Here is a 13,511-nt window from a genome sequence, read left to right as displayed (position 1 = left end):
CTAAGGATGTGACCTGAAATGACTCTGGTTGTGCTCCACTGCAGATGCACCTCGATAAATTGGTTCGGCGATGGCCGAATACCTATTGATTGGAGCACCAACCTGGGAATTACAGGTTGGGTGAGAACAATGTGTGTTTTTAAGCAATTCCGCATATTTTATATTATGATATATATAGATGGAAGTGGTATTGAGAGACTTAGACCGAAGCTTAAGGAGAAACAAAACGAACTGGAACCTAAATAATACCAGAGGCATCGCCCATAATAGACTGTACCCGAGATTTTATACTGATAGTTGCGATAAACGAACAAGTATTCTCTAGCTAGATAAATCTTCTATGGTTAACGTGTTGTGATTCAAAAGGCACAATCCTTTACCCCGCAAGTCAACCAAGGGCGGCAATGAAAAGGAATATAGGAAGAGGCAATAAGTTATTCCCTTTGAGTTGGTCGGCGTCTTACTCCATGGGCCAATAATGATAATGTCAAAATAACTTTAACTCACAAAGATCTCCATTCGCACAGATCTGATACCTGTCTATGTATGCAGTCCTTCATGTGGGCGAGCATTGCGAGATTTGGGTTGCGGTTCGGGGGCCACTGGATGACCAAATCAAGGCCTTTGCCTTTAGGTGGTCTCCCACGGCTGGACTATCGGTTAAAGGCTGATTAATAGCGGGGGTCAGGCGAGCGATCACTGCGTTAACTGCGCACGTAGAGAATATTACAGGAGGTCGCAATACGTGCTAAATTCAGACGAAGGGGTTATAGGTTAGAAATGAGATAACGCCGGGCGAAGTTTCATGCACAAGGCAATTTTATTCAAACCTGGGGTGGCCAGCTCTTATCTGTTCCTGGAGGGAGCAAACCACTCCACGCTGAGTGCAAGCACCGCAGCCACTAACCTTTACGTGCCTATCCATTCCTCCAACTAACAGATTGCACGGCCTATTGTACTTTTCACAAGCCTCACACCCCGGCGTTGATACCTTAGTATAACTATGCCGACCATCAAAGGTAATTAAGCCCTCCAAATATTTCCCCTTGATAACCTTGGCACATATCCAAAGCTCACGACAAGCGTCCTCAACGCTAGCGAAGTCCCCGAGGTCTCGGGTTGGTGGTATGACCTGGTATCGATCCAAACGCCGGATGGGTGGTGGGGCTGGGCGTGTTCTCTTGGCGCCACGGCAACCTTCGTTGGGGGAGGCGGGCACAGACAGCGGTCCAGGTTGAGTAGGAGATGGCGGCGGTCCATCGGGTTGATGAGCAGATGACGGTCCAGCAGCTTGATTGGCAGAAGACAGCTCGGCAGGTTGACGATAAAACAACGGTCTAGGAAATTGTGGGGCAGGCCACGGTTCAGCAGGTCGACGAAGAGATGGCCGGCCAGCAAGCCGAAGAGGAGAGTCTTCGATAGGCGGTTGCACACGGCTCTCCTGCTGTACGATAGTAGACGCCTTACGCTTGTTGGGTGGGCCAAGGATGGACGGGGCGCCATGGAGGAGAGCGAGCTGGCGGATGCTTAAAAAAGCTCCGGCCGCCGCTGTCTTGTAAACGTCGTCGAACAGACCTCTGAAGAACAGAAACATCTCCCTTGGGTCGTTGGGGACGTCGAAGTACTCTCCATACATGGACCATATGCTAGTTCTGCTGTCTGCGGTGGAGGCCGTGGGCAAGAGTTAGCAAAAGTGATAGTATATATAGGATAGATCCATTAACAAGCGGCCCATCGACAGAACGCTTCAACCGTCAAGCCTTACCTTGATTCTCGGCGTCGTTCCCAGTCGTGAATGTGTACGGAACAGCCTCGGGACTAATGGGCAGCGCAGCGATAGTTGGGACAGCTGTCCTGGGACTCCCGGCACCTTCAATCTTCTTGTACGGAACAATCTTGGGGCTATTGGGCGGTTTAGCAACAGTCGTACTGAGATCCTCATCATCGTCCTCAACTTTGATATACGGAACAGACTTGAAGAAATTGGGAGGTTTAGAGACAGCGGGGACAGCCGTAAAAGGACTCTCGGCGCTGTCTAGGTTGGTCTTGATGTACGGAACAGCCTCGAGCTTATGAAGCAGTTCGGCGACGGTAGGGACAACAGTAGGGGTGGAAGTCGGAGTAAACTTCAGGGCGGCGACAGTAGGGACGACAGTAGGGACGGTCAGACCGGGATCGTCCCTCCATACAAGCAGAATGCGCTTGGAGGGAGGCTCAGATGGCGACATGATTGCTGATGAACTAGCCGAAAATGAAAGGATCATGAAAGGACAAATAAAACTGTGCTTTGTGTGGGGGAAAGCCGTCGTCTGTTACGATTTAAATTTTTCGCCTGCATTGTTGTTCGCCGCTTTTCTATGGGAAGTGGGCTCGTCTTTTGGGGGCGAAATCCAATTCGACGCAGGTGAAGCCACAACAAAAAGCTGTCGATGTAGCCTTTGACGATGCCCGTAAGGTACTTGTAAAGAAAGCCATCTCGATTTGTTCTCACAATGCCGCACTGGACTGACGTATGATTAGTTTCCCGTCCTATCTGGTACATATTGTGACCTTTTTCTACTTACAGCTCGCTGCTTGGAGATACTTCTCTGAAGAGTAATGGAATCATCGACGCCGATAGCCAAAGCACCACGCGGAGTAAATAAACAAAAATGAATCTGGCTTTCCATCTCCTTGCATCTGTCAGTTTGTTGTCTCTCCCCCTCTCCCTCTCACTCCGCAACCATCACCGACGGGCATGTACTCTACACCTACTGATTACACAACCAATTGAGGGTACCCGGAAACAGGGAGATTGACATACAGGCGGCGAGATACCTTACAATTGGCTTATCCGTACTCAAGGTAAAAAGTTATGGCGGGCTAGTCACGAGGCACTTCCGACTACAGTCATATGCCGATCTCACGAATCAGCAGAGGGATCCCGGGGAAGAGTTTTCTAGATGAGGAATTACCTTGCAACCTTCCGGATGATCGATCGAGATCTTGCGGATGGGTTATTCGAACCGGGGGATTGGGCTGTCGGATTTATTGATTGTACATGTCTGCCGGGCATACTCTTGAGTTTGCGCGAGTAATGGGATTTGAATCGGAAGGCTGATGGATTCTTGTTATCTATATTTGCTTACCACATGTAGTAGTACTTTCTATCCCCATTTTAGATAAAGCGATTGAGTCAACCTATATTCCCAAGACTTATAATAATGCCATTGGCGTCAAAGATCATCACCGTAAGCTATATCGATAACAACAATTATCAAATCATAGCGGCCGCGGACATCTCAACCTGAACTCGCAAGCTTATCTTGGTGCAATTAAAGTAGCACATGCCCACGATCTGGAGAAAACCAGTGCTTCTATAATCCTGTCTAGGTCATATGAGCTTTCAGAGTTTCTAACGCGTAACTAGGTCAGCTGCCCCCATTGGCCAATCGCAAGCAATAGCTCAAGTAATGCTATATATCCCGTTATGGATGCGGGAAGGGGGGCATCATATCACTCGACTCGTGCGCACCGAGGATCGGGAAGGTGCGCAACCATAGACCTAGATTGGTTTGTTGGTAGCTAGCTGTCATCACGTGCGGGCGGGCGCGCGAGTGATGAGTGGTGAGCGGTTACTAAATAATAAACAATAGAAAAGTGGATACAAGCGAGATGGTCTTGGCGTCTCTCTCGACACACTCGAAACATTTCGATTCCTGTATACACATACTATTATTGATCACGAGAATTAAGGGGAAAAAACAAAGGCTATAGTCAACTCTCCCTATAGCTATGACGGCCCTCACGCGCACACTCGGACTCGCTGGCGGAGGTGTAGTAAGTATGTACTACGGTCCGCATGCTGTAACCGGCCGGAGCAGAACAACCTGGTTTGATTCAATAAGATCTGTCAAAATACTCCCCCACTTCGGCTGCAATTCCGGGGGAGGCATCACGTGTGTGTATGGTATTCTATATTGCTATATTGCTGACGGATTGCGTTTTTGTCTTTCTTCATAAGACGTTGACAAAGCGGTGCACCCAGAACCCAGGCGCTGCCAATATACGCACGTACGTGCATAGTAGAGGGAAGATACTAGGACACACCTCTCTGCTGTGAGATTGCACAACTCCTTGGCCTTCCTCTCCCAGCCGGGGCCATCTCGGTGTATTTAGAAGACAGGTTGCTGGAAAGTCCGGGGCGGCTTTCCACGACAAGATGTTTCCCGGAACGACGCGCTGCAGTTACCGGCGGGTTATTTTTCTTGGCGCAGTGTCTGGTTCGCATTGTTTAGGCACCGCGCGCCCGATTAGCCGGACGGGTGAATCCACGAAAGGCAGCTTACTGGGGAGTCCCCTCCTGTTCCTCCGAGAGTAGGACGCGGAGGGTCAGTGGGGGGGGGGGGGGGATTGCACGATATATGTACTCTATGTGCAGCAGCGGTGTCGGTGGTGAGGGTGGTGGCATGTTAATATGGGGGTGAGAATGGGGGATACATGTAGTTAATAGGGGAGGGGATGTGTGCCTGTAATTTAGGGCTGGGCCGTACTGTTCTGCGGGGGGGGGGGGGGGGGCCGACCACCAATAGTAGAACTACGGTTATAGAAGGTGGGGGGGGGGGGGGGATCTAGGTGTTGCTTGTTGTGGTTTGGTGTGTCAGGTTGACAGGCACAGCTGTACAGGCAGGGGTTGGTTGCTGGGAATGATCGAATGTCTGAATTCTTGGACTCTCTCTAGCTGCGACAACCGTTTTGAAGGCTCGAGCAGAACGTACGAGGGAGTAGCCTGCACCTGCCCTATTATTCACAGATAGTGCAATTATTGACTACCACTAGATAATTAGAGTCTTTACCAGGCGTGTCTGTTTTAACAACCGACGTTTTAGAGTTATAACGTTAAATCACAGTCAACATTAAGCTACCTACATACATGTACCTAGTCAGCGCCATGCCAATGCTAGTGCTGATCTCCTCAAAACCGCTAACACTATCATTTCTCGCGCCTGCTTTCTTTCTTGGCCTTTCAATATATTTTTTCCAGTACAGCGCCGCACAAAATATCCGCAGGCATTCGGGCCCGGAGTGCCTACTACCCCACGGACCCAGACGAACATGAACATGGTGATATTATATTGTCAGGTACCTGAGCCAAGAAAAAACCCAATATCACCATCGGAACTGCAGCACCAGCTTCCCTAATCCCAGCACGCCACTATCAAACTCCTTTTCTCCCTAGAGACCTCTCTCTATACGAAGATGAAAGGAGAATTAGAAGGGGAGGGGGGAACATCTATATAACGGCCTTCATCTCTCCCCAACTCGACTTCCCCATCCTCATCATCCTCCACTCCTTCACTCCCCAACGATGAAATACACCTTCTCTCTCGCCGCGGCGGCTGCCGCCCTCCTCAACGCCTCCGGCACCCTTGCTCACGGCTACGTCTCCGACCTCACCATCGGCGGCACCACCTACACCGGCTACCTCCCCTACAGCGACCCCTACTACGCCACTCCCCCGGAGCGCATAGTGCGAAAGATCCCCGGTAACGGCCCCGTCGAGGACCTCACCTCCGTCGACCTCCAGTGCAACGGTTACCTAGGCAGCGGGTCTGCGCCCGCCCCCCTCTCGGCCACCGTCGCCGCTGGATCATCCATCTCGCTCCACTGGACCACCTGGCCGGACAGCCACCACGGACCGGTCATCACTTATCTGGCCAAGTGCCCAGGCGCGTGCAGCAGCTACTCGCCGGGCACCGCCGCGGTGTGGTTTAAGGTTGCGGAGGCGGGCAAGTTGGCGGATGGAACGTGGGCGAGTGATCCGTTCATTACTGGGCAGGCGTACACGTTCACGGTGCCGTCGAGTCTGGCGGCTGGAGAGTACATTGTCAGGCATGAGTTGATTGCGCTGCACTCTGGTAGGTTTTCTTGGAATTCGAGGATTGGCCGTATGAACATAGACTAATGAGAGTAGCATATGCGTACCCCGGAATCCAATTCTATCCTTCGTGCTTCCAGATCACCGTTACTGGTGGTGGTTCTTCGACTGGTCCTTCGTAAGTCCTCCTGCTCGAGCAAAGTTACCCAATTTCAAAGTCAAGTTCAAATATTAACATTGAGAATAGAACCAAGGTTGCCTTCCCTGGTGCTTACACCGCCACCTCCCCCGGTATCGTCTTTGATATCTACCAGGGCACTGGTACATACACCATCCCCGGCCCTACTCTCTGGACTGGTTAAGCGGTGGGTGTTATTTGTAATAGCTTCGTATATATATATAAGTTTAGTGGGGACGAAAAAAAATAGGAGTGGTGGGTGGGGGGGTTTGGCTTGACGCCGTTTTGTATCTAAATTATATTCAGTCGTTTATTCTCGAGAGTTGTCTGTGCCTGGTCGTGAGCGTTGAGGCGCTTCTTGTGAAAAGTGACAGATGGCGTGAGATCTAGAGGTGTGGGAACTAGTGGTATGATATAAAAAAAAAAAACCTAAACTGCAGGTTTTATCTTTACTGGAGTTCTAGTATAAATTCCTACCCGAGCCTCGAATCACCAGTTTGCAAGTAAAACTCGAGAATCGAACTTATTCTTTGACTTGTAACTTCTTGCGAGATAGAGGGTTGATCGAGTGCTCGGGTTTTTATGTTTGCATGCCATTTGACATTAGAGGGGTTCATCTACTTGTACCCAATTTGGCTGAATTCCTATTGGTATGGACAAAGTGCACGGCTGAACCCAGTTACGCGGCTCTGCAGGGCGTCTCGTGGCACCAAGGATTTATGTACAGTACGATGCCAGTCGTGAGCGTCAGGCGCCCCCCGAACCATCACGGGTACCAGCACAGCAACCACAATTGATCCTTTGGAGAGCTGAATTTTTGTATAGTTATTGAATAGTAGAGAAATAAAAATAATTTGACATTTAATATCTTGTGTACCAACCCGCCGTGAAAAGGTTGTGAAAATTTGGTTGCGCGTGCGCGTTGAGACGCCGCGCCTGACGCTCACGACTGGCATCGTACTGTACATAACTCTCGCTAAGCGTAATTGAGAGCCAATCAGAACAGCCCTGATCACAACAGCTGCGGAATAGCTAGATACTGGATGATTTATATCGAGAACCTCGTTCTGTGGGTCCCAGACAGAGAAATTGGAGATGAATACAATACATATGTATTTTTGCCGTTAATTGTTTTTCTTCGACGCACCATATGACGCTAGAAACAACATGTCCTCATTCCAAGCGCGCTATCGGACACATGTTGAGCCACATACATCACAGTATCGAACTCGACCACGGTGTCACAACCTGAAGGCTCCTGGGCTTCTAATAAACCATACTCGCCTGTTTACATCTCTACAGTCTCCATCGCGACCGAAAAGAACAGAACCTCGGATCAAGTCACTCACCTAACGATCCACCAATACCCGAAATTTCCTTCATCCCCGATGGATCGATAAGCAATACGGAACTTTAGGAAACCTAAGTGAGCTACTGGGTATGTAGGAACCCTACGTTTTTTGATCTTTTGACATTTTTGGGGGTTAGGCTTGGCAACAACTCATTGTGGGCGACGTGGTCAACCTCGATCCTCTAATTAGGATTAAACTTTATAGATGGAAGCTTTAGAAGGAAGTTACGAGATTTCCTAGCTCTGCTGAGTTATGGGATATTATAAATTGGAGATGGGAATTGGTATCCAGTACTGTGCGCGCGCACACTGACATTAAAATAAACATGATCCTATTCCCAAGATCAACCGCATATGATATGTCAAATCCAATCTTCGTCGACACACAGTCCCTGACTCTCAAGCAAACACCGAAGCCTTGCACCATAACCCAACCAGGGTTACATCTCAATCTCATTCTTCATACAACCTGGGCCATCGATCTCCAATCACAGTCGATCACTCGGTGCCCAGACAAGCTTGGCACGAGGATCATGTTCTATATTTGGACGGCAGGCTTGGCGCGCGTCGGGAGTGGCTGCAGTACTGCGGTGGTTGCATGCCGATTCTATTTCTGACCCCAGCGTCGTACTGGCTACCACGGTTTGGATTGGATATAAACTTTAAATTTCAATAACCCCCTCTTTAATTGCGACTAAGGAAGAAAGAGAAAGACGCGGGTTGAGATTGAGAGCTGAGGCTCTAGATCTACTGGCTGATAAGGCCCATATGCCATGATAGGGGAAAGGATGTCCGTACCCCTAGCTATGATGTGCATGTACTGCAAGCAGCCATGTTGCATCAAAAATAACCAACTCGACGAATGCAGTAGTACCAAATCTACTGTCTCGCCGGTACACCATAGTACCTACAATACCATATATCCTGTCGATGCACCTCCACGCAGTGCATAATAAGGCCCACGATCCAGACCCCATGCCCAACTACGCACACCGCGAGCTTGAGAACGCTTCTATCAGAGTCCTCCGCAGAGAATAGTAATCTAGGCCTAGCCTTGGACCTTCCCGAACCGGGCCAAAGGCAGAATGACGGGAATTACACCTTTCAATGGCAGCTGACACGTGTTCATGAGTTGAAGCTTTTACATACAGCTAGCCGGATCAACTTCTTAATATAGACTTGATATCGAGACTGAAGTGTAGTTCATGTGGACCTGGAGACCATCCCCACGTAGTAGAGATGTAATTGATCTTTCTGCCTGCTGAGCCAGCAGCCAGCCAGGGAGTTTCGGTTGGCTTCTAGAGCTTGGACGCAATATATCACTGACCTACAATACGTGGAGAATGAGACCGTGCATGCATAGCTAGATAATATCGTGACCCTATAATGCGTTTTGAGCTTGATTCTGAGCAGACCGCTACTGACCCATGATCGCCACGCACCCACCCCAGCTGCACACTAAATGTTTTCCATGGCTCACCTATACAAGAACCGAGTCCAAACTCACATTCAGTTTCTAGTACCTTCGATCTACCGCCCCACCATGGTAGGGTCATATCCTAGGGTTAGGGTTTCCCAATCGTGTCTAAACACTATTTTTACCCCCGCCCCGTTTCCTCCACGAGAGCACGAGCCCGATCCCAAGAAACGCAGTCAGTAAGACAAGGCAGTCCCGATCTGGGTCCCGCACAAAAGTCTGCCTGGAAATCTTGATGATTTTGTGTGAGTAACCGGCGCACTGCTCGATGATCATTTTTTTCCCCCATCATTTTCTTGCCTTGCGTTGGAGACACACAACACAATGGTCGGCTTTCACTCATCCGTGGGTTGGGCAGCGCAAACTCCGTGCTCTCGTACGAGAGGTGGAGAGGAGGTAGGTTATGTAGGTGGTGGTGGTGGTGGTGGGAGGGGGGGGGGGGATTAGACTGATAATTGCGGTTTCAGAGTCTAAGCCCTGCTTGCACCCCCCCCCCCGGGTGGATCCAAAACGGCGCTAGGCCAGCTTTGGGAATTCATGGGGTGTGGAGGGGGGGGGGAAGAAACGAGTGCTGTAGAGCGTGATGGTAGATTATAGATACATGTTGATACATAGCTGGGTCGTGATAGTGTGCGCACCCATGGAGACGGACCCTGCGACATGGCGATTCATGGAATGTCACTCGGTGGGCGTTTGTATGTAGCTTGTTGCTTGCCAAGACCGCACTTGCACTTTCTGGGGTTGCTGAGAATAGAACCCTTAAAAATACGATGATATCATGCGGATCATATCGTTCTATTTTCGATCGAAGCAGAACCACTGTCAACGCGGCTAGCTCGTATCTAATCGGTTCTCATGTTCATGTCCATACTTAACGGTAACAAGTCCCCGGCCCGGGGGCCCTGGTTGTAAAATACCAGCCAGCTAGTGTACGTACGGCCGAAAAATGGAGTTTTCGTTTTCGCCTTTTTTCGACGTTTACGGCCCCGCGATGTGTTTCGGCCACGGTTTTGGGAGATGGTATTGCTCAGCAAGGTCCAAGTTTGTTTCTGAAACGAGCTGTCATTCGACGGCCGGCCATATCGCATATCTCCACGATGGGTCCGGGCCGACGACTAGGACTAGGACTAGGACGAGAAGGACGACGACGACGACGGCGCTTGGACGGTTCTGCGCAGGTACGGTGCAGGGAGGACAGGACAGGACAGGACAGGACAGGATAGGGCCCAATCATCTCGGAGATTGAGTTTGACATGCCTACAATCCCAGCCCCGCTAGCTAGCCAACTACGCCACAGCTTGCGGCGGGCCCAGGGTAGGGGTTGTTAGTCATGTCAGGAATGTCAACTGGCGCAGGTACGCTCAATAATCCTCCTAACTCCTAAAGCAAAGTCTGGTGTGAAAATAGTAAACCCCGACGACGAACGACGATGGGATCACTCAACCGAGCCTCGGGGTGTTTATTCTTTGCATATGGGGGGAGTGAGTGGGGGGGAGCATGGCAGAGCAGCCGTCTTACTGCATAAAAAAAAGGAGCCAGAAATATATCAATGTACTTATGCAGCTAAGCTGGGCTCGACTCTACTCGACTCTTGCTATGTACCCTAATCTAGCGAGTTTCTAAAAGCGGTGCTGCGTACCTGAAAAGTGCATTTCTCGCCCTTATAAAATACAAATACTTGCCTACACAAACACATACTAACCTGCTTGCATTGGACGGCTCGTTGCCGCTACTGCCTGTAGTTTACTCGGTGTCCTGGGCGTTGCCCTTGTGTAACGCGAGACGAGCCTCCTCCCCAAGAACTACTTTCGATCAGGTTTGTAGTGAGAGAAGAGGGGAGAACGCCTCGACACAGTCAATTGGTCGGGGGAGAGTGAGAAGAGGGAGTTTATTATTATAACTGTAGTCACCATATCTGTGTGTGCACGCGGAGAGAGAGTGTTACTGAGATCCTGAGTGAGGGTAAAAGTAAAAACAGTATATTGTATGTAGCTATATTAGATTATAGTCTACTCTAGATAGAACCGACTGGCTGGATCTAGTTGTCTATGGTTGATAATCAAAACCCCCCCGCGCGTGTGGCATCCTTGACCATGTGCCCGGGAGAGCTAGCTACCGGCTGATCGAAGGAGGGGGAGGAGGAGGAGGAGGAGGAGGGCATGGGGGGGGCTGGATGGGTTGGGTTTCTCGATCTCTGGCCAACGGGTAGGCATGCGGCTAGCACGGAAAAGGTAATGCGTGGGTGCATGTCAATGTTTGCTCCACATGTTTTTTTCCAGTCGGACATGTAGGTGCCGGGGTGCTATCGTGCGAACGACGTCGGGTTTAGGACAGAAAAGCGAAAGAAGGAAAAAAAATGCATGGCGCGCCCGCTATGACGCCAGGCAATTGGAGATATTTCTTCTATGGCCCTATCTGCGCTGTAGCTGTGTTGCCATTTAAACTGCACTTCGCCATGTACTTTCCCAGAGCAGAAGAACAAGTACAGCATCCAATACTGACTCAAGGCCTCTCACGTCTCCTTGCCTGACTGACTGACTGACTGACTCGGCCAAGTGGAAAAGTCTTAAGTAGCTGATATTGGGGCGTCCTTTTCCCAAACCCTTTTCTTCTTCCCTCTTTCCTGTTTTCCCTTCCCACCTTTGATATTTCTTCAGCCCTAGCTTCACCTATCATTAAGCAGCTGCTGTCGTCATATATATAAAAACTTTATATATATCATATTCCCTCGTTTTTTTTTAGAGCCTGGTTGAAAAGAGGTATAGATGGATAGATACAACGAAAACCCCTCGCAGACCAGTGTTGCTGCCTCTGCAATCTCGCAGCACGAGCTCATCTTCCACCGCGAGAAGGAGCCTCCACCACCGCCAGATGGTGGTCTCCGAGCGTGGATGGTGGTCCTCGCAACCCATCTCACTGTCATGAACTCCTGGGGAATCATTGCCGTACGTTCCCCCCACACTCACTCCATGATGACATATATACTGACTTAACAAACCAATGCACTAGTCCTTCGGCGTCTTCCAAACCTACTATGGCACCATCCTCGACGAGACGCGCTCCAGCATCAGCTGGATCGGGTCGATGCAGGTGTTCCTCCTCTTCTTTGTCGGCGTGTTTGGCGGGCGTGCCACCGACGCCGGCTACTTCCGCCTGGTGTACACGCTCGGCGCGGCGCTGCAGGTGCTCAGCATGTTCATGACGTCGCTGTGCAGCGAGTACTGGCAGTTCTTCCTCGCCCAGGGCGTGTGCAGCGGGCTGGCCAACGGGATGATGTTCTGCGCGGGGCTGTCGGTCATGAGCACGTATTTCAGGCAGTGGAGGGGTGTGGCCGTCGGGTTCGCGACGACGGGGAGCGTCACGGGCGGTGTTATATACCCGCTCATGGCACAGCATCTCATCCCGAGTATTGGATTCCCGTGGACCATGAGGTGTATGGGGTTTGTGTGTCTGGCGACGCTGTTGATGGCCTCGGCGCTGTACAAGACGAGGATCCCACCGAGGATCACGGGCCCGCTGATTGAGTGGGGTGCGTTCAGGGAGCTGTCGTATAACCTCTTTCTGATTGGTATGTCAACACTCTCTGACGATATGATGTGATATTATGCTGATAGGACTGCAGCGAGTTTCCTCATGTTCTGCGGCATCTACTTTGCCTTCTACTACGCGGGCTCCTACGCGCTCTCCATCGGGCTCGACAGCACCACCTCCTTCAACTCCCTCATCATCATGAACGCCGTGGGCCTGATTGGGCGTCTCCTGCCCACCTTCCTCGCCGACCGCTACTTTGGCGTCCTCAACATCTTTGCGCCCGTCACCATCTGCACGGGCATCATCATCGTGACGTGGATGACGGTCGAGACGTACAAGGGCATGCTCGTGTTTGTCCTCGTCTACGGCGTCTTTGCGGCCGGCGTGCAGGCGCTGTTCCCCGCGGCCGTGGCCGCGCTGACGGATGATCCAGCGAAGGCGGGGACGAGGATCGGAATGAGCTTCACGGTTGTGAGCTTTGGGTGTGTGGTGGGGCCGCCGATCTGTGGTGCGCTGATTGAAGCGGTGGACGGGGACTATGTGTGGGCGCAGACGTTCTGTGGTGTGGTGCTGATTGCGGGAGGGGTGTTGTTGGGGGCGGCGAGGGTGGCGAAGACAGGGTTCGTGCTGCGGGCGAAGAATTAAGGTGGTGGTGATAGTGGTGGCTGGGTGATGGATTCTGGGAGTGGAGCGGAGTGAATGGCCATGGACTTTGTGCCTCTTTCATTTGTAGAGTCTTTCTATTTTCCCTTTTCCGTTCCCTTTGTGGCATTGGAGTTTAAACGGTGCTGTCTGTAAATAAATACAATGAATGTTAATGAATTGAAGGGTGGTTCACTGTCCATACTTGTAGCTGTAGCCTTCCCAAAAAGCAAATGGCCAAATAGTAGACTCAGACGATAAGAGTCCGTGATTGGCCCACACGCACGTAAAAAAACAGGGAACGGAGGGCACAACCGGCGAGGATAACAGCAACTGCAACCTTCTTCCTTCTCCCTCTCTCTCTCTCTCTCTCTCTCGTACACACTCACCGAATTACTATAGATACACACAAGTACACAGCGCCAGCATAGATCGTGTCCCTCAGCTCTCCTCTCGCTTAGCAACAACCTCAGCC

At 50.8% G+C, this 13,511-nt stretch overlaps 4 protein-coding genes across 4 annotated transcripts; 2 read left to right on the top strand and 2 right to left on the bottom strand.

Annotated features, from left to right (window-relative positions):
* Positions 1 to 321: 321 nt before the first annotated feature.
* Positions 322 to 2,608, bottom strand: LAJ45_11493 (uncharacterized protein; the record flags this gene model as incomplete). The annotated part of the gene is made up of 7 exons (XM_046121000.1): positions 322 to 325; positions 508 to 648; positions 717 to 748; positions 908 to 1,659; positions 1,766 to 2,241; positions 2,317 to 2,505; positions 2,565 to 2,608. 7 exons carry the CDS (start codon positions 2,606 to 2,608, stop codon positions 322 to 324), a joined length of 1,638 nt encoding a protein of 545 aa, XP_045965822.1.
* Positions 2,609 to 3,756: 1,148 nt separating this feature from the next.
* LAJ45_11492 (uncharacterized protein) lies at positions 3,757 to 4,270 on the bottom strand (the record flags this gene model as incomplete). The annotated part of the gene is made up of 2 exons (XM_046120999.1): positions 3,757 to 3,869; positions 4,090 to 4,270. 2 exons carry the CDS (start codon positions 4,268 to 4,270, stop codon positions 3,757 to 3,759), a joined length of 294 nt encoding a protein of 97 aa, XP_045965821.1.
* A 1,077-nt stretch (positions 4,271 to 5,347) lies between these two features.
* LAJ45_11491 (uncharacterized protein) lies at positions 5,348 to 6,219 on the top strand (the record flags this gene model as incomplete). Its single annotated transcript, XM_046120998.1, has 3 exons — positions 5,348 to 5,897; positions 5,954 to 6,035; positions 6,105 to 6,219. The coding sequence occupies 3 exons, from the start codon at positions 5,348 to 5,350 to the stop codon at positions 6,217 to 6,219; spliced, it is 747 nt and encodes a 248-aa protein (XP_045965820.1).
* A 5,409-nt stretch (positions 6,220 to 11,628) lies between these two features.
* Positions 11,629 to 13,039, top strand: LAJ45_11490 (uncharacterized protein; the record flags this gene model as incomplete). Its single annotated transcript, XM_046120997.1, has 3 exons — positions 11,629 to 11,808; positions 11,873 to 12,431; positions 12,486 to 13,039. The coding sequence occupies 3 exons, from the start codon at positions 11,629 to 11,631 to the stop codon at positions 13,037 to 13,039; spliced, it is 1,293 nt and encodes a 430-aa protein (XP_045965819.1).
* Between the last annotated feature and the right edge of the window lie 472 nt (positions 13,040 to 13,511).

The sequence above is a fragment of the Morchella importuna genome (genome assembly GCF_003444635.1).
Source record: "Morchella importuna strain M04M26 chromosome Unknown Morimp01GS070, whole genome shotgun sequence".
Classification (NCBI taxonomy): domain Eukaryota; kingdom Fungi; phylum Ascomycota; class Pezizomycetes; order Pezizales; family Morchellaceae; genus Morchella; species Morchella importuna.
Note: the sequence above shows the minus strand (reverse complement) of the source record. Positions and strands in the feature narration are given on the sequence as shown.